The sequence below is a fragment of the Saccoglossus kowalevskii genome, chromosome 7, assembly GCF_978046115.1.
Source record: "Saccoglossus kowalevskii chromosome 7, keSacKowa6.1, whole genome shotgun sequence".
Taxonomy (NCBI): Eukaryota; Metazoa; Hemichordata; class Enteropneusta; family Harrimaniidae; genus Saccoglossus; species Saccoglossus kowalevskii.
Genome location: NC_140647.1, coordinates 24,717,178 through 24,740,353, shown reverse-complemented (window position 1 = coordinate 24,740,353; position 23,176 = coordinate 24,717,178). Strand labels below are relative to the sequence as shown.

At 33.3% G+C, this 23,176-nt stretch overlaps 1 protein-coding gene across 1 annotated transcript; it reads right to left on the bottom strand.

Annotated features, from left to right (window-relative positions):
- Positions 1 to 317: 317 nt before the first annotated feature.
- Positions 318 to 23,015, bottom strand: LOC144359183 (uncharacterized). The gene is made up of 3 exons (XM_085501709.1): positions 22,882 to 23,015; positions 18,716 to 18,931; positions 318 to 1,803 (listed from the first exon to the last, which is right to left on the bottom strand). Exons 2-3 carry the CDS (start codon positions 18,920 to 18,922, stop codon positions 1,360 to 1,362), a joined length of 651 nt encoding a protein of 216 aa, XP_085357835.1. The 5' UTR covers positions 18,923 to 18,931; positions 22,882 to 23,015; the 3' UTR covers positions 318 to 1,359.
- Between the last annotated feature and the right edge of the window lie 161 nt (positions 23,016 to 23,176).

The following is a 23,176-nucleotide window of genomic DNA, read 5'->3' as shown; positions in this document are numbered from 1 at the left end:
CTCGACAATGTCGACAGCGGAGCTAAAAACCCAAGGAGCATCAAGGTCCCATTATGTTCACTATATGTACCTAGTTTTAACAAAATCTGTTCATGCACAATTTGGAATGACAAAAATGCTTGATTGTGATGGACTGTAGGCACAAAAAATGACTGCTATCTTGAATCGAATCATGAAACACATGGGTGTGCAAGATGCATGATTTACGTGTGAAGTTTGAATGTAATCAAACCAGGTAGACCAAAATACAGGTGGCAATCCATAAGTACCTGTTTTTGAACAGCGTCCAAACAGAGACTGAAATGAAACCATCACACTCAACTTTATAAATTACTTTATTCAATACATTGTTTTATCATTACATATTTCACTGCTTAATAAAATAACTATAATCATAATCACTTGACACCTTACGTGTCTACTTAACACTCAAGCAATATGTTTATCTTTGACTCCATGAATCAGGCAATATGTGAACAATATTACGTAACTTACTTGTTATAAACCATAACACTAAATTAAAGTCTGAGTTGGATAAACTTAAAATCTCACCAAAATAAATATGGACTCGCAAGTGCCTCAAATGAAGATGTGTTTCTAATAAAGCTAATACTGTAAAATGACTAATATTCACTGGGTTTAAATTTCACTGATTTACCATTTCAGGCATATTCAGTGGGTTTTAAATTCACGGTTTCGTCATTTAGATAATGTGTTCTATGCTAAATTTTACATATTCACTGTGTTTTAATTTAGCGCATTTTTCCAGTCAGCGAAATAAGCTATTAAAATTAAAACCCAGTGAATAATTACCCCCTTTACAGTATTAAACCCAAGAATGACTGTTCATAATTTCAGTAGCTGTTTGTTGCGACACGCCTCTAATGGCATTTCTAACAGTGCAAATATGTTAACTCAAGGAAGACTACAGTATTTGCTCTGTTAGTAGTGCATGCACTTTTGTAAATGACGGAGATGTGTCTAATACTTTCTTGGGGGTTAATTGCGAGTAAATATGGTGCACTCGTATTCTCTGTGTAACAAAAAGCCTCTTTCCATGTTTCTACTGCCATTTCTACCTGCAATTCATTCTAACCTTCCAAGTTAATTTATAAGCACCAACAAACATTATTCATATAACTTTAATATAAAACCCAATAAACCAATCTAAAGGAAAAACAAAAAGTTGACGATGAGCCTGAAAGTTTTTACAACAATTCTGTATACCGGTATAAAAAAGAAGTCACTGATTTATTTCAGTGTGTTTCCTTCTGTGAAAAAAATGTGTATCTTTGGCATAAAATATGTGTCAATTCATATTACCAGTATATTGTAAATGTGTGACTTCATTGTATTTAATTATTCAAATGATATTAAATCTGGTGCACTATATGGGTCTTGTCTTGTCTGTATACTGTTTGAAATAGAATCAGTTATGTTTTGCGATGGAGGGCATCTATTATCTGTCCATTCTTGAAATGTCCCCGACCTCATTTCTTCCGAAGTTGTCTCTTGCATGACCGCTTTCTCACAGGTGAAGTCATACTCATATCCTGAGTTATCTGTTGGCGGTAACGCAGGAACATGGAACAAATAGGTTTCCCAATTGACTCTCATCTCTAAATCTCTTGATAATTGAAAGGGCACGTCATGTAATGCTGTTGACTTAGATGACGTTTCAGTCATCATTAAATCCATGGCTGCACCGCACTGTTGATGTACTTGGGTTGGCAGACTCATCGGCTGGTAATTAATGGCGTACTGTCTACCTTGTATGACTTCATCAAAGGTTGGTAACCCCACCTGAAATACAATACAATATACAGTATTTAGTTGGATTTTTTCAGATTTTGTTGAAACGATAGCTCAGAGGTACATATGATGCATCTAGTGGCCTAGATACTTCACTGGTGAGTATTTAGTTGGATTTTTTCAGATTTTGTTGAAACGATAGCTCAGAGGTACATATGATGCATCTAGTGGCCTAGATACTTCACTGGTGAGTATTTAGTTGGATTTTTTCAGATTTTGTTGAAACGATAGCTCAGAGGTACATATGATGCATCTAGTGGCCTAGATACTTCACTGGTGACATTTCAATTATTAAAAAGTATATCTGGGGACTTTCACTCAAGGTAATATGATATCAAACAAGAAAATAATGGCAATATATTTTTAATATTCCATCTTTTATTGGTTGACAGCAACTAGTATTAAGTTGTACTAAACTATACAATGTGTATTACTGGTACAATATTAATTAATGATTAATAGGTTTCTAGGGAACTTACTTTTGACAGCTAAATAATAAATATTTTATAGAAGGGATTATTAACCTTTTCACCACCAGTTCCCTCCCTTTTTTCATCACAAATTCACAAAATAGTCCTGTTTATAGTCTGCACTTTTCTTCAAAAGGTTGGAACAAACATAGCCAAATTTTTGGGGTAAAAACTGAAAATTAATTTAATTTATTCTGTTGGCCTATTAGGTTTCATTTCTAGAAATATTGAAGAATATAGGAAGTCAAAGAAAGCTTAGAAAGAACTCCCGTGTGCTGAGAGTATTGAAAACACATTAAAAATTTATTCAAAATTACTTGCACTTGAGATATTGGGAGAATAGCTGAAAACTAATTATGTAAATTAGGTAACTGATAAGAACAGATTTGAGTGTAAAACTAATAAGGCCTGCATAATGTAATATCTATGTACCAAGTTTCATTGAAATGTGATTAGAACAAAAAAACTATGAATTATTATTAGAGAATTAATATGAACAAATTTCAACCCCAAATTAATGGGGCCTGTCTATTGTCCTAGAGCATTTATGTACCAAATTTTATTAAAATGTGATGATCAGTAATTGAGATATCACTGTTAATTAGGTGATGAATAAGCATAAATATTTACCAAAAACTAATTGGGTCTCTGCATAGTCCTAGGTTCATTGAAATGTGATGATGAATACTCTATAAAAGTTTCATTAAAATCCAATTAGTGGTTCTTTATATATCAGTGGAACATTCATGGACAAAATTAACTAATTATGCAAATTAGATAATTAATATCCACAATTATTTACCCTAAAACTAATCAGGTCTCTGCATGGCCCTAGAGGATCTATGTAGCAAGTCTCATTGCAATATGATGATCAGTACTTGAGTTATCAGGCAAAAAGCTGACAATTAACTAATTAGGCTAATAAGGTGATTAATATGCACAAATATTTACCCAAAAACTAATCTGGTCTCTGCACAGTCCTTAAGCAACTATGTACCAAGTTTCATTGAAATGTGAAGATTACTACTTGAAATATCAAAAGCTGAAAATTAATTAATTATACAAATTAGGTAATTAATATGTACTGACATTACCCTAAAAACTATCAGGTCTGTGCAGTGTCCTATGACATCTATGTACCAAGTTTTATTGAAATGTGATGATTACTATTCAAAATATCAAAAGATGAAAAATAATTAATTATGCAAATTAGGTAATTAATATGTACTGATATTACCTAAAACTATCAGGTCTGTGCAGTGGCATCTATGTACCAAGTGTCATTGAAATGTGATGATTACTACCTGAAATATCAAAAGCTGAAAATTAATTAATTATGTAAATTAGGTAATTAATATGTACTGATATTACCCTAAAAACTGTCAGGTCTGTCTGTGAAATGTGATGATTAGTACTTGAGATATCAGTGGAAAAGTCAAAAATTGATTTAATTAATATTGTACAGATTTTTACCCAAAACTAATCAAATCTGCGCATTAGTTCAGAGCATATATGTGCCAAGTTTCATCAAAATCCAATGGGTGGTTCTTTAGATATCAGTGGAACAGTCATGGAACAGCTAACAATCAGCTAATTATCATGCAAATTAGGTAATTAATATGCATGGATTTTTACCAAAACCTAATCAAATCTGCGCATTGGCCCAGAGCATCTATGCACCAGGTTTCATCAAAAATCAATGTATGGTTCTTGAGATATCAGTGGAACAGACGGACACACACACACACACACACATGCATACACACATACAGACAAACAGACACACTAACTACAAAGACTCCCATTGTGTGCTTCGCACACGGGAGTAAAAAAAGGGTAGAACAAGCCATGCATGGCACAGTCCCCGTTAGTTATCACATTTAAGATATATAGTTTTGTTTATAGAAATATAGCTGGGGAATATAACCATGACAGGAATATGATTTTTTAACATTAAAATGATTGACAGTTGTATCTGATCGTCAAACAAGTACATGTCCATATTGAGAGATATTGCTCTGGAACAGCATTCAAAATCAGCCATTTTGAATACATGTATATATATAACATGATGTATAATGAATATATAAAATTTAAATATAATAAGTCAAAGCATTTAAGAGATATGGCTCTAGAAGCCCAATCATTAAAACAAAATGGCCGCCAGTCAGCCATTTTGAATCCAATCTGAAAAATAAAATGACGAGCATCAGGAACCTGTAATGTCTAATGTATGTACCAAGTTTGAACGAAATCCACCCATAAATGCTTGATGTTTGATGATTTTTTAACACAAAAATGACCACCATTTGGCCATTTTGAATAGGATAGTCCAACCAATATATCTGTTTATCTATGACATGATGATGTATAATGAATGTTTAAAATTTGAAAATATTATCAGTCAAAACAAGTCGGAGATATGGGTCTAGAAGCCCATTCATTAAAACAAAATGGCCGCCAGACAGCCATTTTGAATCCGATCTGAAAAATAAATGATGTGCATCAGGAACCTGTAATGTCTAATATATGTACCAAGTTTGAACGAAATCCATACATAAATGCCAGAAATGCTTGATATTTGATGATTGTTTAGCACAAAAAAGGCCACCATCTGGCCATTTTGAATAGGATCGTCAAACCAGTATATATCTGTCTATCTATGACATGATGTATAATGAATATTTAAAATTTGAACATAATCAGTGAAAGCAAGTCAGAGGTATGGCACAAGAACCATATTCATTACCCGGTAATACAAAATGGCTGCCAGTCGGCCATTTTGAATCTTATCTGAAAAACAAAATTATTTGCATCAAGGTCCCATAATGTCTAATGTATATACCAAGTTTGAACAAAATCTATCTTTAAACAGCCGAGAAATGGTTGATTTTTAGGATTTTTTAGCACAAAAATGGCCGCCATTCGGCCATCTTGAATCAGATCGTAAAACAAAATGATGTGCATCAAGGTCCTATAATGTCTAACGTATATACCAAGTTTGAACAAAATCCATCTGTAAACAGCAGAGAAATGCTTAATGTTGATGATTTTTAGCACAAAAATGGCCACCATTCGGCCATCTTGAATCAGATCGTGAAACAAATTGACGTGCATATGTATAATATCATGTATGATGTATGTGTGAAGTTTGATTGTGATTGGTCCAGGCATTACGAAGATACAGGTACGGACGCACGCACAGACGCACGCACGGAGGCCAAAACATAAGCGAACGGGGACTAAAAATTTGGGTGAGAAAGTCTGGTGGTGAAAAGGTTAAAAATAAAGGCATATTGCTTGGAAGTTTTAACAGTAATAAAAATACTCCCATAACTTAAAAATACTAAAATATTACAAATACTAGTAGGCAGTGACAGTCCTTGATGCCTGTTTGATATGAGTTCCATGTAACATGTACAAAGTGTGTAAAATACAATGTTAGTTTACACAAAATGTAAATGCCTTAAAGAGGAGAGGTGTCATCTGTGTATGCGCAGGAACCGGGTCCGAAGCAATGATAATAACGAACGCTAAAAACTGCAAAAGCCCACGCGTAGGCACTTGTTTGTAAACAATAACACGCTATTGCCATCTGTCGCACGCACTCCCCCGACCAACAAATTTCAGTTGAGTAGAAATATACATGTATATACAAAACAGAATTTGATATATGAAATATAAGTATCTGCTCTTTGACTGTATTACAGTTGGTTAATCTGATTAAAATAAGATTTGGGCTTCTCTTATTTTTTCCATTTTTTTTAAATTTGGATATAATTTCATTTTTTATATAATTTATTTTATCTTTTTTAAAATAAAATAAAGTACATACAAAAAAAAAAAGACATGAGATTGATTGAAAGTGAACTCAAATTCATATTTTCCTGCATATCATTTAAATTTGTTTTGACTATTGCATTTGCTCTAAAAGAACCAAAAATTGCATTTATTTTATGGTGGATCATTAAAGTATGACATATTTTCGACCGTAGACACACCTCTGTCATTTACATAAGTATATGTGCTACTAATAGAGCAAAATCAGGGAAAGTGCAGTGGAACAGAATGAATGCTTATCGAAACCTATGAAAAGGTCTGTGTTTGTTGTGAGATTTCATATGATCATCAACGTCTGTCACCATAGTTATCTATTACGCTGCATCTACCTTTGGTTGATAAATTGTAGCAGCATAATGACTGTAACAAAAAGCTCACACAAACGGATGTAATTTCCCAGGGACACCGAGATACTGCTGTAAACCACCACAAATTTCCGGGAAATCCGTAAATATTTTAGCAGTCAACAGTTTACCCTAGGGTTTAAATAGCTAATTTTTTTCAGGAATCAATAATTTTTGTGATATATATAACACCATCAGATAATCAAATAAACATTTATGGCAGAAAACTAAAAAATGACAACCCAGGTATTCAATATTCTGATGACTATAAATCATGTCTATACATGAGAACATTTTCTGAATGCCTAACTACGCATACATGTTGTCTCTTGGACACGACTTTCGAAGCAAAAATTTATATGGCATTATGGCAGCGATGAATTATTAGGAGTTAGTAACCTATCGGAAACATGCAATAAACTCATACTGTTAGTAAGGATGACTGGTGGGAAACTTTGCACTTTGTGTGGCACGGGATCACACGGTATATTTATCACTCGGATGTCAGGATAGAAAATTTTTATTTTCATGTAAAAATGTTAGTTACTGTAGTAGCTGTTATTTATTGTTTTCATCAGGTTTGATCTTTGTTTACGATGGATTGATTAAATATTTACAAGTTATACTTGTCAGACTTTCTGTGAGTAACATTATGTTACTAAAATATTCAAATCAAGTTTTTTACAGATGCATGGAAATCAGTACTAGAAAAACTACGAGAAAGTGTTTTTGTATCACGTCAAGTAATTTGCATGAGTGCATTACCAAACAAAAACAAAACATGATGAAAAAAGTAATTAGGTAATAAATATGCATAAAATAGTATCATATGCATGCATAAATATGCATAAAGTGTCTGTACAAAAAAAAAGTATGTACAAAGTTTCAATCAAATTGCCTGAATTGTTGCAAAAATATACATGAAGACTATGTTGTATAATAATTATGCCAAAAAAACAAAAATGAACAGATGAATTCTTAATTAACAAGCCATGCATGGCACAGTCCCTGTTAGTTATTAAATCTAAGTTATATAGTTTTGTTTTTAGTAATATAGTACAAGAACTTGTTCATATTGAGAGATATTGCTCTGAAACAGTGTCAGCATCCTTCATTTTATGTTTTTGTCATGTTATCCCGAACCCTGCAAATGGGAGTGTGCATGGAATCATGGGAAGAAACGGTGTGCATTGTGATAACTGTCATAAAGGTGATTGACAGGTCATACTTGTTTCAACTGGGTTCTACCAGGTGTGCTTGTAATTTACATAACAAAGGGTGTTTACAACTTTGGAAGGAGAATTGGAATCTACCAGGTATGCTGTTATGTGAATAACAAAGGATGTTTATGATCTACTGAGTTGCCTACGTGACACAGCTGCTAGCAAGATCACATTCTGATTGGCTTATGTGGAAACCCAGGTGGTTGTCACTGCCTATAAATTGGACAAACTCAGGACAGTTTTGGTCGGTCATTTCAACTTGCTTTCCTGTGTGTTCTGCTACGATAAGATATTACAGGCTACAACCATCATTCTGTGAGACTTGTATGAACTGCTCTGCAATCTCCTGCTTTCAGCGGTGCCCTCCAGAATACCAGCGTTCCTTTGCAAGCAAGACTCCTGTATTTCTCCGTTGTTGTGTTGCAGAAGCCATTGACTGTCGTCCAATAATACATCCTGGAACCGAGTTATCACCAATGCACACTTCCTTAAGCGATCCCCTATTTTAGTGACTTTATTCATTGTATTTTTCTGTGCTTAATTTCTTGTAATTATTTTGAATTTTTATTAATGCCAGAAGCTTTAACTCAATATTTTGGTGTATGTGTATTTCATTTCCAGTACTATTGTCTTGTCTACCCCATACGAGCAGTGAAAGAACCCCCTGTCCAGTGTAAATTCTGTGAGTGGCCCTCTCAATTGCGATAAGCAGGCCTTACACTGTGACAAACAGCATTAGTTAAAACAAAATGGCCACCGATCGGCCACTTTAAATCAAATTGTCAAACTAATACATCTGTATATCTATGACATGATGTACATGTATAATGAATATATACAAGCAGTCTGTCTGCTGAGATAGCTCCGCTGTTATCAATGTACATTTCAATTAAAGAACTGAAGATATCATCAGAAAATGAACAATTCGTAGACTTGCTGTTTTCAACAATAATTCAAAAATATCCCGTTTCACTAAAAATGACGAAAATAATCATCAAAATGAACAAATCTGAGAGAGGTCCATATGTACAAATGTAGTACCTATACATGTAATATAAAAGCAATCAGACTTGCGGTTTTTAACAAGAAGTCAAAAATATCACTTATTACAAAAATAATCATCAAATTTAGATAATTGAAGATATCACTACGAAATTAACAAATCTAAAAGTCTGTCATGTCTCAATGTGAATCTGTCGTGTCTCAATGTGAATCCGAAAGGTTTCATTGTAAACCAGCCATATTTCATGACATGTTTCAGTGTGAATCTGATTTTTTGCAGGGTTAATCTGACATGTTACATTCTGAAGCCGAAAGATTTCATTGTGCATTTGTCATGTGTCAATGTGAATACGACATGTTTCAATTCGTGAACCATACACAATGTTTTTAAGGTATCGCAGATATACATTTTAACGACAAAGTAACTCATTCTTTTTTTCACAAGCATCATAAACAAAGAATTTCAAATTATAATGTGCCTAGAAGTTCTGAGTTCTTCTTATTTCAACTCCTAAGGGACGTGTAACTCAGAGAGAGAGTAGATCAAGGAGAATGTGGCGTCTTTCAGATATATTGTGGGGCCTGATTATAATTTTATAAATTTGATACTCTCATCGACATCTTTTCTCAATTCCACATGTGACATGCTTCTTGACATGTGCATTACTTGTGATTACAGACGGGCAGACAGATCAAAAGCTTCATGTAAAAAAAAATCAAAAAATCACAGAATATGACACAGTCCCTGTAGATACTCAACATCATCCATGAGCTAAACACATAACATCATAGGGAAAAAATGTGAAAAATATGTTTATGTGAGGATCACTATGGTTAAAATGGTCTTTTTGAACATGCAAATTTTGTTTCAGCAGATTTAGAATCAAACAAAAAAGATCCATCACTAGGAAGAGTACTCGGAATTGCCATTGTATGGAACTATTACCTATCTTTTTTTAGCAGCAATTTTAACTTCTTTAAGCATTATCTGAGCCAGTAATGGATCCAGGGGCAAGATTGTGGACTGTGCCCTCTGAGACAGGTGGGGTTGAGATATCATTAGAATTCGGTACCCATCACAGGAGGACTAAGAGTATGAATTTTCATAGAATTCCCACTATAGATTCACATTTGCCGTCAAAGATAGATAGGGATGTCAACGTCAGGACTGTGAAAAAATAACTCACTTGCAAGCAAGCCAAACTCATTCTATAACTGGACTGTTACCTGTGAAGTGAATTGTTTGTTGACACTGCTATCATAGATTAGATGAAGTGTTGCAGACAGAGGGCTCAAAAAATAGATGGTGAGTTTAATTCTTGAAAATCCCTGGGGAAAGAGGCTCCAAACTAGTGGCATATTGGGAAAACTGAGACTATGGTATGGAATTACTGCAGCATTTTGCATAACAAGGAAAACTTGCTGGAATTTGGTTGACAAACACAGGGATGTTGCTGTATATAGTCCGAATCTCTGCTCTGAGGCAGTCATGTATGGTACGTACAGGCTTTGAATGGCGACGTCTGCAGACTTACCAGAGTTGAATGAACAACTGAATGTGCTGCATTATCAGCTAGAGTGGTAAATCTCCTTCTCTGGGTAGGGTATTGCTGGCTTTCCAGTATCCAAGTCCTGGTTACTATTGTCAATAAAATTGGGATGATTATAATCTGTCTGATCCAAAGAAACAGCTGTTCGGATGATAAATTCAAACTGGATATATTGGTACTACTTTACTGTCGATTATTATTGATATTACTGACGAATAGTTCTGGCATCAAATATAATTCAGATGATAACATGCCTAAAGATGAGTTGGTTGCTAGGCTTGATGCCCATGAACAAGTGGCAGCCACAAGGTGACATGATTTTGACATAGATTGGAAAGTGTGACTATCATGGCAATCGTCTGACCACAAGACTGTAGATACTCAAAAAATCAGCACGAATACAGACGACTGCTGATGCAACAATAAATAAATTCTTATTTTTGAAAATGTCATCCATCCAGCCCGTAGCAATGACTTGGCCAATTTCCATCAAAACTTAGTATGCTGTTAGCATATAATGGGTTGCATGTCTTTTAATTTTTCAAGATCTGATTCAAGATGGCCGACTGTCCAACACTTTGTTTCTAAGGCAAACAATTATGTTCATACAGATAGTATGTAACAAACGATGTACAATACCCATCCATTGAGGCATATCAGAGATAAATGTATGTACATCTCGCAAACACCTATTTGTCGAAAAACAAATTTTGCTGGCCATTTTGAATAGGAATTGTAAAACAAACGCGTGCACACATTGGACACAGATGTTATCGAACAACATCGTGCTAAAGCAATAGAAAAAATATCAATAGGGCTTGTCACATTATCATCTCTCCAGTATTACCTGTGAATAAACTATAAATACAACTTTCTGAAAAATTACACATATTGTCAGAAGTGACGAAAGGGTTAAAAATACAAATAATCTAAATACACAAAAGATGAGACGTAAGCTACCAGACGCAGGATGAACTGCTTATCATATTGTAAGAATTAAGAGGCAAAGGGGTTAAAAATATAAATAATCTAAAAAACACAAAAGATGAGACATAAGTTACTAAACTCTGAGTGACCTGCTTAACATATTGTGAGAATTAAGTGTGAAAAGACCATAAGTACAACTAGTACAGAAACGCAAAATATGATAATAAAGCTAGTACCAGACTCTGGTGACCTGCTTAACTTTGTTCGAAATAAACAACAAGCTGTCAGCCGGAAGAGCTCTGTAATAACCCTTATAGTCAACTCTTACAACACACTAACATATATTAGACACAGATGGTATCAAGTATGTGCCAAAATAGGAATGATAAACCAACAATGGTCTACTAGGTGGAAAGCAGCTTTTTAACCCTTTGAAAGCCTATGTCAATTTTTGTCTTCATTCACAAGATAAATTTGTTTATTTTTTTTCCATATTTAGTTTTCAATTTTTTTTTATCAAACCTTGCAGCCAATGAGAAATTTTGTACATTTGGTTCAAAACTAATAAGAAAATGAAAAAAATGCATAAAATTTTTGCCAAAAAAAAATATAGTGCTTAAAAGGTTTAAAATAGTATCATGGCAAAATTATATTAATAGGTTTATTTTCATGGAAGTTGGCAAAATTTAGTGATTTTGTGAAAAAAGACATTTTTTAAGCAGTGAAATTTTTACTGGGGTCTTGATGACATGGCGTCTGAACACATTATTGAATCGCAGAAATTGCGAGCAGTCAGAATATGACACTTCTTTGTATTGCAATAGTTATCAAGAATTTATATATATACTGTACAGTATAATAATAATATCTCTTAATTTTCTCTTACGGTAGTTTGCTACCATTAAACAAATTCTCAGAAATCCTTGAAATCCAGCAAGAGGGATTGGGTTACTGTAATGCTCAGGTTGTGATGACATTTATGCATTTTAAATAAGGTCACATGACCATGTGCGGTCATGAAATATGTTGATCAGATCTAGTGTGCAATGCCTTCAATAAAGCACAGGTCGAATGTCTTTATCTGTAATAGTGCTCCAAATATGATATTTATGCATTTGAAATAAGGTCACATGATCATGTATGGTCATGAAATATGTTGATCAGATCTAGTGTGCAATGTCTTCAATAAAGCACAGGTCGAATGTCTTTATCTGTAATAGTGCTCCAAATATGATATTTATGCATTTTAAATAAGGTCACATGACCATGTGTGGTCATGAAATATGTTGATCAGATCTAGTGTACAATGCCTTCAATAAAGCACTGGTTGAATGTCTTATCTGTAATAGTGCTCCAAATATGATATTTATGCATTTTAAATGAGGTCACATGATCACGTATGGTCAGGAAATATGTTGATCAGATCTAGTGTGCAATGCCTTCAATAAAGCATAGGTCGAATGTCTTTATCTGTAATAGTGCTCCAAATATGATATTTATGCATTTTAAATAAGGTCACATGATCACGTATGATCAGGAAATATGTTGATCAGATCTAGTGTGCAATGCCTTCAATAAAGCAAAGGTTGAATGTCTTTATCTGTTTTAGTGCTCCATATATATTTATGCATTTTAAATAAGGTCACATGATCACATATGGTCATGAAATATGTTCATCAGATCTTGTGTGCAATGTCTTCAATATAACATTGAATGTCTTTATCTGTAATAGTGCTTCTGATATGACTTCATACGGTTGAATGCTAATAACCACTGAAACCCTGCCAGAGAATAATATTGTTGGATTTTAAGATTTTCACCTTAATAAGGAGCTACAGACGCCGGGCTGCATCATGTTCGATATGGGACCCATAGCGACTTACAAGTATAGAACACATTTAAAATACATTGTTTGTTTACATGAAAATCGAACGACTATTAATGCTTTAAAAAGAACGCTTACAATATGCCCATTTTTTAAACAAAATTTTGCAGCCATAGCTTACAATAAAATTCATTATTATAAAATTATAAGGTAAAATAAAATTATAATCAAAGAAAGCTTAGAAAGAACTCCTGTGTGCTGAAGGTATAGGAGGCATGAAGTTAGCACATGTGCTTCTATTAGAGCAAATATACAAATGTAGTTTAACAATTAACAATATTTAATGAAATAATGATCATACATATATATAATGAGTTGATATTTTGGTCATATATCTTGACAGACAAAATTATATCACCAGTTGCATGTCCCTAACAGCAACAGTACTTATATCACATTGATTTCAACTTAAAACTAATCAGGTTTGCACTTTGTCCCAGAGCATCTACAGTATGTACCATGTTTCATCAAAATCTGTTGAATGGTACATGAGAAACTAATGAAAATGCCTGAAATGTGAATAGTCGTAAAGCATCTACATGTATGTACCAAGTTGAAATGTAAAGATTAGTACTTGAAACATCAGCAGAAAAATCAAACATTCATTTATTTAATTATACAAATTAGGTAATTAATATGCATGAATATTAGTCCAATACTTTCAGGTTTCATCAAAATCCAATGAGTGGTTCTTTAGATATCAGTAGAACAGTCATGGAACAGCTAACAATCAGCTAATTATCATGCAAATAGGTAGATAAATAAGCATGGATTTTAAATAAAACCTGATAAAATCTGCACATTAGCCCAGAGAATCTATGCATCAAGTTTCATCAAAAACCAACATATGGTTCTCGAGATATCAGTGGAAAAGACAGACACACACACACATACACATACAGACAGTCAAAAACTGTCTTACAAGTATCTATATTTTAGAATGTAGAATATGACCTGTGACACCCTCATTGGCTGGCACTGGAAAATTTCTATTATTATTCATGTCAAGACTGACACATAGACACATTGTTATTACATGCATTAATCACCAGTAGTATGTTCCTGTTTTGTTTTTGTTTTTTAAACAAAAATATGACATATCTGAATCTAAAATACATCTTTGTAAAAAAACGCAGAATACAACCCGACTACAGGTAAAATGCGATAGTAAATAACTGATGTCAGCAACAATGTGTTATCAACATGTGAGCATGTCACATTGCAACTGATATGCACCCACCCAAAAGGCTGTCCATTTTATTTGTTTAATTGGAAATGACATAGTCCCTGTTGGAATTAGGGGAAATGTTATTCATACCAAAAATAAAGTAATATGGAGAAAAAGCATAGTTTGTAATTGAGAGTGAATAATTGGCTGGTCTAGTATCAACAGAAATTAGATGTATTAAATGACTCTTACAAAATCCTATTATATGGTCAGAAATTAAACAGGATATGCTATTCATGCATTTTTTGTTTCCAAACTGAATTTCGTATGTTCAACATGTATAAAATTTGAAAGACAAGATATGAATGTCACAGGCCCTGTCATTTAATTATAAAATACTCATGTTAAAATAATACATAGAACATCTGCAAACAGTTGAATTAATATGTACTCTGTTTGAGTATAACTCATCATAAAGTGATTTCCCTCAATCTAGTATTGTACTGATAACTGAAAACTTCCATTGACCCATGAGTACACAAGTGCAACCAAACTATGTCTCATATATGTAAGTGAGTAAACCTTGATGTACCTTTAATAAAAACTTTACTTCTTTGTTAATTCAGGTCTTTGTATGGTATATTACCAGGACCTGGGTATGTTTCATGTATAATGTATGTACCAAATTTAAACAAAAACTGACAAAGCATGCATAAGATACCACATTTTCAAAAAAACTAAATGGCTGCCAGTTGGCCATTTTTGATCCGATTGAAAAACGAATGGTCATAGACATGTATCCTAATGTGTATAATGTATGTACTAAATTTAAACAAAAACTGACAAAGCATGCATAAAATACCACATTTTCAAAAAACAAAATGGCTGTCAGTCAGCCATCTTGAATTGAATCAGTAAACCACTGCATGTGCATATGCCCCAGATAAAGAACTAGACACATGCAAAGAATGAGCAGATTTGGTCCGCAAGGTTGTGAAATATGACAGACAGACAGACGAACAGACAGACAGACACAGACCAAATTACAAGTCTCCATTCGATTGACTAACAACTAAGACAACCCAGTATCTGCAGGTGCTATTGAGTATTCATTCAATTTAAAGAGCAGTTGTATTTCAGGCACTTTGTATAAGCTGCAAGGGATCCCATATTAAAAATTGAAAATATATCACAAAACCACCTTTACAGCTAAGGCCTTGACTGAGACACCAATCCTACAAATAACCAAGCAAAACTGTTTACTAATTTATAGCAAAGTTGATTTCCACTTGTGTGTCCACAAAAAACAAACTATACTGACACACGCAGCATACAACTTGCATGTCAGGAAAGGGGAAGTCACATTTTTTCATGAGATGGCATCAACACCAGCCCAGTACTTATAAGCAATAGTCAAAGAAAGAACACCTGTGTGCTGAGGGCATAGCAGGCATATGAAGTAGAAATAGCATGTACTTGTATAAAATTTTCAATTGATACATATTTACTTTTTTCGAGATGATAAGAACTTCTGAAGTTTAAAAAAGAAAAATCTGACAGAACAGTGAACTGAATAAAACATGCAGCTTTATATTTTCAGTTGGCCGAAAGGGTATCTATTAAACTTTGATGTCGCAGTGATCCATTTCTTGAATGAAGCAGGTGTAAAAGTGAACAACTGCCAACCCGGATTACAGTCACAGTAAACTAGAATTGTGAAATTGAACACATATCTCTATTGCCCAATTAATGACAGTTCCAGTCACTGAACGTTTCATGACGAAGTTCCATGTCTCAAATACAGCTTCAAGTTTATCATCCAACAGTTTCTAGATCTTCCCAATCTGTTTTCCAGGATTCACTTGTTTTAGTTGAATGTACGATGAATCAACACTAGATGATGACATGGAACTGGAAGTTGCAGTTTCACAACTCTGAACTGGTCTTGATTTGATCTTAGACCAGTGGTGAAATTTGATAGATTTTTCAGTTGAAGCAGGAGAGTAGACTTTTACATCTTCGGAAATTTCACCTCCACAATATTCAATCACCTTCAAAACAGTTTATTCTAGTTTTTCATTTGTGTTAATACTATTATTCAGTATATACATAAATTGGAACAATTTTACAAGTGAGTTGAGTTGATATCCTTAATAACAGAAATACACAGCGTCTTTTAAAGCTTGTTCTTGAATGGTGTCTTTGACTGGCTTGCTGAAAAGCAGCATTGGGAATTGCTAAACAGTTTTGAGAGCATATTTGCAGTACTGGACACCATCTGTAAATTAGGGATACCCTTACATTGCTACAGACGTCCATCATTGTAAACACCACATTCTGGCCTTCTTTGCAGCAACAAATGGTTCCTACATGCAGCTAGAATAAAAATGTCAGACCCACTTCTCCTTAAAAAAACCTTATTTTTAAAATAGCCTGTTTCTACTAAATTTCCACTATAAAAAGAAAAACATATCATAATTATTGATAACTATTTGTAACATTTTACCATTATTTTTTAAACGTTTTACATTAATTGATTATTCTAATAAGAACAACTACAATATGTATAGCTGCTGTGGTCCTTATATTTCCTATATATACTATATCAGCTCCTGTTTTCATGCATGTCCGTTGCACTTCCAACAGAGTAAATACAGTAGCAACTGCAACGTTTTTGTCTCTAGGTTTTATTTGATTGACATAGAGGCATACATATTATTTGTAAAATATTAAGTATTAATATTAAGTATTAAATTCGGTATTAACAGCAAAGACAGATAATACACCTCAGACACCATTGTGTTTGCATTGAATTTTTCACTCGGTATGACAACATAAAATTGCATTGACGCAATTTGAATGCTGGTGTATATCCCACTAGAATTTAAAGTGAGACCATATGTTTCACATTTTAATAATTAATTGCTGAAAGAATGATAATGGAAAGAGGTAATTTATATAGGGTTCTTTAGTTTCATATTTTCTCAAGTGAGCACAATTTTAGACAGCTCAGAATATTGGTTTCTTAAGCTAGGATTGATCTCAGCCAAATTTTATCTTTGCGATTCTTAACAGTTAATTCACAAAACTGCTAAAATTTCTAGTTTCATATACTGACTGGTTCTTATGAGGTCTGAGCGGGAGGGGGTTCTTTCAAATCTAATATTTGTCCCATTCACACGTGCACACTTCCATCATGTGCTGTCATAATAAATTCAATAAATGCATACCAAAATATTGATACACACTAGGTGCTGTGATGGCAGTACAGGAGAGATATATAGAGGAGTGGACCAATTACATGTATATGAAATGTAAAATTTGCTGAAAAAACAAAACAACAATCGTTGAGTTTAATTGGAAATTTCATGATATTTCGTCGATTAATCCAATGCACATGTTTCTCTTAATGCTGCATATGGCGAGTTCATAATATGTTTACAACACTTGTCAATGAGGGGGCTGTCCAAACCTAAATGTGAACTACATGCTACTTGCTACATGCTTTCACTATGAAAGGAACTTGAAATTAACATAATATTTCATAGCACAACAGAAGAAATAATATTTTTTGTATCAAACCTTGATTGAACAATAAGCAATGCTGTTAGATCTTTGGAAAAAGTACCGGTAAGTTATTTTTGTGTGCACGTCTACAGTACGGTAGTAGGCTATCGTTTGCGTTCACATTCCTTCAGTGTCCCTAACACTACATTTGTACGTAGTCAGTTCAACAGTTTTCATTCATTAAAGCCTTAATTACAGTCAACTTTTGGTTCAAGAAGACAAATCTGGGATGAACAACATTTTAGAGAACTAAAAACAGCACAATTTAGTGACTGGTTGAAATTGTAGAAACTAAAAAATTATGAAAATTTGCTAAATAATTACAGTCCATGTATACTTTGAAATACATGTAGTTTAATACAGTTACCATGGCTGTCAAATGCAGCTGAGGACCATAACGCATTTAAAAACCTGTTGAGACTGTTGGCATGTGCAAGCCCATTTTTATGGTATGTATGCTAATATACTACAGGGGGGTTAAAGTTAATTAATGACAGCATAATGCGTCACACCTACAGGTACTTATTATTAGCATAAAGGGAGAGAAAAACTGATGTTAACACATGAAATGGAAAAAGTAAAAATATTCCTCATCTAGTCATTTGTATAATAATATCTTGAACACACTACAGTGAATGAGCATCAAAATCTGAATGTGATGTCAATCATGAACACAGTATAGTGAATCTGCATCAAAATCTGAATGTGATGTCAATCTTGAACACACTATAGTGAATCTGCATCAAAATCTGAATGTGATGTCAATCTTGAACACACTATAGTGAAAATTCAACCATTGGTTGAGTACAGTACATCTTTCTACAAAACATTAAATTATATTGTTTTCAGTGTTATCTTCATATTAATTGACAATAATTAATTTGATCAATTATGAGGCTATTATACTGAGTATTAATAGTGGATTACCTCAGATTCATATGATGGTGGGGCATCAGCTTGAAAAGTTGAATCAGTAGTGCTTCGTTCAGAATGCGTAGCACCCAGAAATAGAAAACCATCTTCTTCTTGGTCATCTTCTTGACTTGTGGACTGCTGAGTAGACCTTGGTGAACCTCTGGGGGCACGTTTGTTACCACCTAGTCCACTCAGGAAAGATGATAACATTTCCACCATTATGTGTCACTAAACAATAATACAGAACAAAATTATGCATTATATTTTTTAAGAAAAGATGATGAATTTTTGTCAAAAAATCTACATGATGAGATTAAATAAAGTTAACAAAGAAGACAGGAATATCTTCATTCCCATTTTATAAGCATTTATACAGCTAAACGTCAGCAATTCAATTATTTTTTAAGTTCTGATTATTTTAATATTAACAAATTCAAAAAAAACAGGGTCATTAAGCAGGTCAATTTCTGTTGGGTCATGCCCGGTCGCAACTCAGACAGAAAGAAATGTTGAATTAAAGTTGACTAAATATTTGTCTATATGATATTGTTATGACTGAAACATATGGCACAAACATTGCATGCATTACGTATTCAAATTATTCAATGAGTTACTGTGCCAGAAATTGAATCAAAGTATCATAATTTTAAACAATACAATTTGGCTATACAACATGTTCACCAAATTGTTTTCATAATATCAACATGTTTAACCAACATTATCTGTTTCAATATATATTATCTTCTTGATAATTCACTAGGTATAAAATTTAAATGATGAATTTTTGAAACTGTAAAATATACAAACTTCTCAATCCATCAGTCAGTGAACAAAATTGATAAGGAAATACCTTTACCATAGAAACCAATAGCAGAACGAAGATCAGATGGAAATATTGCAATTCCAGACACAAAGGACTTTCTTTCCTCCTCATTGTCTACATTTCAATATTTCAGAACTTTCGTTACATGTACATGTAATTGCTATCACTACACTATACACTATCATTCACCTGCCACCAGCAATAAATTTGAATTTGTATGTATGCAAATGACAACCAATCACAAATCTCCAGCAGAATCACAGCTGGATACAATAATTGACCATATTTGGAATGTTGCAGGTAAAGATAAATTTTTAAATTTTCATGCAAGATACTTGTTCACGTTTATTTGTATTGCATTTTTCAGCTTACAAGACAATGATATACACATATCAACCTCTATATTCAGTCAATATTTAGCTCTACTGCAAATCTTATCATTCAAAGATTGAAATGATGTGCATCATTATGGTAAAACCACCTGCTTGATCAGGTTTGACTGCTCTTATTCAAACCACTGTTTTATGTGATTTCTTGTTAACCTGTCACATGTTGAATCATAATATTGATCACATTTTTACTCTATACTTCAAACTATTACAGCCATTTCATTGTAGGAAGTACATGTATATTGCAGATTTTTGGACTTCAGTCACAGAATAACAATACATAGTTACTATGGTAAATATAATCAATACATATATTTATTTACATATAATATACACAGCAACGAGTTGTTTTGAAGTTAATCTTGACAAAGAATAACATGATACCCGGATGAACAAGTGCCTGATATTCTATTATGGAAGAAGAACAAACAAAAAAATTATGGAAGAAAAAAAAACAAAAAAAAATTAACAAACGAAATACAAATAAAAAATAAAAATATGAGATCCCTGAAACAGTATAAGGAGAATAAAAGAGAAAACAAAAAAGAAAAAAGAAAAATAATTCAATGACTCTGTCAATCATGTCATCTCCTTCCTTTTTAAAGTCAAATTTAATTCCCTAGACTTGGAAGAAAATAAAATAAAATAGTCAAATTACAAAAGAGATGGCAACATTTCAAATTTAATGTTCTTCTTATGGGATGGTAATCATGATCTAGGAGAAACAACCTCCAAAGCTTTTAGAGAATTAATTTCTGATTTATGGAAATCTAGAAAAGACAACCTTAAAAGATAAGTCCAATTCATCTGTGGACTAGCATTTCTGTCTCTGATGTATTGAGATTTGTTAGTGTGACTTTTTTGCAACTGTAAAGGTGTAATAAAAATGATATGATATATATGAGAACTGAGTATGTTTGGTACTAGTTAATTAAGTTGATGCATGTGTTATATACCCTGTTACATACATGCACTCAAATTTAATTATTTAATATTAACCTTTGCACTTGTGTGACTGATGCTGAAATAAATTGGATAAAATACAGTGAAGGGCATAAAGCTGTGGTTGTTATAAACCTTTTATATATAGACATGTATATACATTTTAATAAGTCAAAATGGATGTTAGACTTCAAATTGACCAATCCAGAATTGGTATTGTGACATCATCGTTAGTTCTAATTAATTTTAATGATCAGCAAGCCCTTCATTTTAACTATGCACACGCATTAACTGTTTAGACAATATTTAGTTCTTGAGCCAATTAATATTTAATATTTGAATGAAAGCAGCATTTACACATTTTCATGAATATGTTTATAAGCAAAGCCCCAACTTTGTGCCTTTCACTGTACCTTTGGTGCAACAACGATATCTTTCATCTTTATAAATATTTATAAATTTTAATTGCAGTTTAATCAAACCAGCCAATCAACGAGCACAGTGTGCAACAATGGCCAACAGAAACCCTCCATTTCAGTTGGAATTTTGAAATCTATAAATATCTCCATGTATGTAAGGGGGTCTGAAAACTAACTCTGCGAAATGGAATATTTTGATTGGAAGACCACTTGTCACAGTGTAATCATGTGGGGACGTGATATGCATGCATTGTTTTATGTTGGTATAAATTCTCAACATTTTGGAAACCACTTTATTCAGAATTTCGACTCGATTATTTTCATTTAATATTGTGTGTGTTCAATTTCACGGTTTTGAGCTGTCCAAACTTTTCATGGTGTTTGAATTTTGCAGATTGTGGAAAAAACAAACAAAGGGTACCACCACATGAAGCAGTCTTAGCTCGTTTAAATATGTTTATGAACGCAACGTGGAAGAGATTTGCTGATGTTGTAGTATGATCTTTTGGCTTTAATTAATTTTGATGGGAGAACGGAATGATTTTTTTAAAAATCATTAGTTGTTTTCAAATGTAGAACATGTGAATAGTACTTTGTGTTCGACTTTCTTTGAAGCTGCCACCTATGCTAATGAGCATAGTCATCGGCACGAAGACTTGCAACCCCAAGATGGCGTTAACGTTACTAGGCAATCAGCACCAACGTGCACGTTATATACTATTTAAATTTTCTAGCCAGCGGTGTGATGTATCTAATCACTGCAAACCATGTGACATTTGTTTAGTCCCATAATTTGTCTCCATTCACCAAACAGTGCCGGTACAGTCATAGTGTTTACACACTTGTTTACCATAGTTCAGGAGAATTTGGCGAAATAACCATTTATGAATTTTTCTATGAGGCATGTGTTAAACCCTTACACTGTAAATAGAGAAGTAATATGAATATCAATCAACCATTGGGATTCACGTTTTTCGATCAACCAATCAATGGAAATCATGCTCTTCGCAGATTGACACTGTGTTGCTTTCGCAGAGTGTAGCAATCAACATTCATGTCACAGACTATTTTTTAGACCCCCTTTAATACATACCTCAAAAATATTTATGAATATGAAGGGAATGCCTTTGTTGCGCTGAGAGTATACAACACCTCGGAAATGATAAATTCTGGATGCCAATTTGTATGACTGTTTGTGGGTTATCTTACTTGCTATTCCAGTTAGAACTTGTAAATTAGATAACAATTTTATAGAATGTGGGTTGAGGGAGAGAATCCCAATATACATTACATACATGTATGGGCGGAGCACAGGTTAAGCGCATGAACAAAATCTGAAAGCAAATCTGTTCGGTCAATTCATGGATGTATATCCATGGTCAATTATTCGGCCGATCACGCGTTGTGCCTATGAACCAGCACTGGCTTTCAAAAATCATAAAATGCAACTACTTCGAGACCATACTACATTACACTACAAACACTACATTAGTCAATTAAGTCATATTCAGGGAATTATTATAACACTACTCCGTTTTGATTTGTTGTGTTCAGAAAATTAAACAATTTACAGTAAATTACAAAATAGTTAGCATTGTCACTCACCCAGACTTCATAGTAAACTTCTTAGAAGATTATATATAAAGGCGATAGTATAAACAGCAATATTATACCGAAAATACCACAGGATAATGCGTCATATACTCGTCAGGAACTCACAGCTATTACATTTATTTATTTGCAATGTATATCAAAGTTAAAGTTCACCCTCGTTCGACTATTGTAATTCGAACCAGAGAATTTCGGATAAATATAATCGTAAATGTCAATTCTCTTTTTAAAATTAAATAATTCTAAGTTATTTATGATTCAAAGTAAGTCATAGTCCTAGTATAGCTTA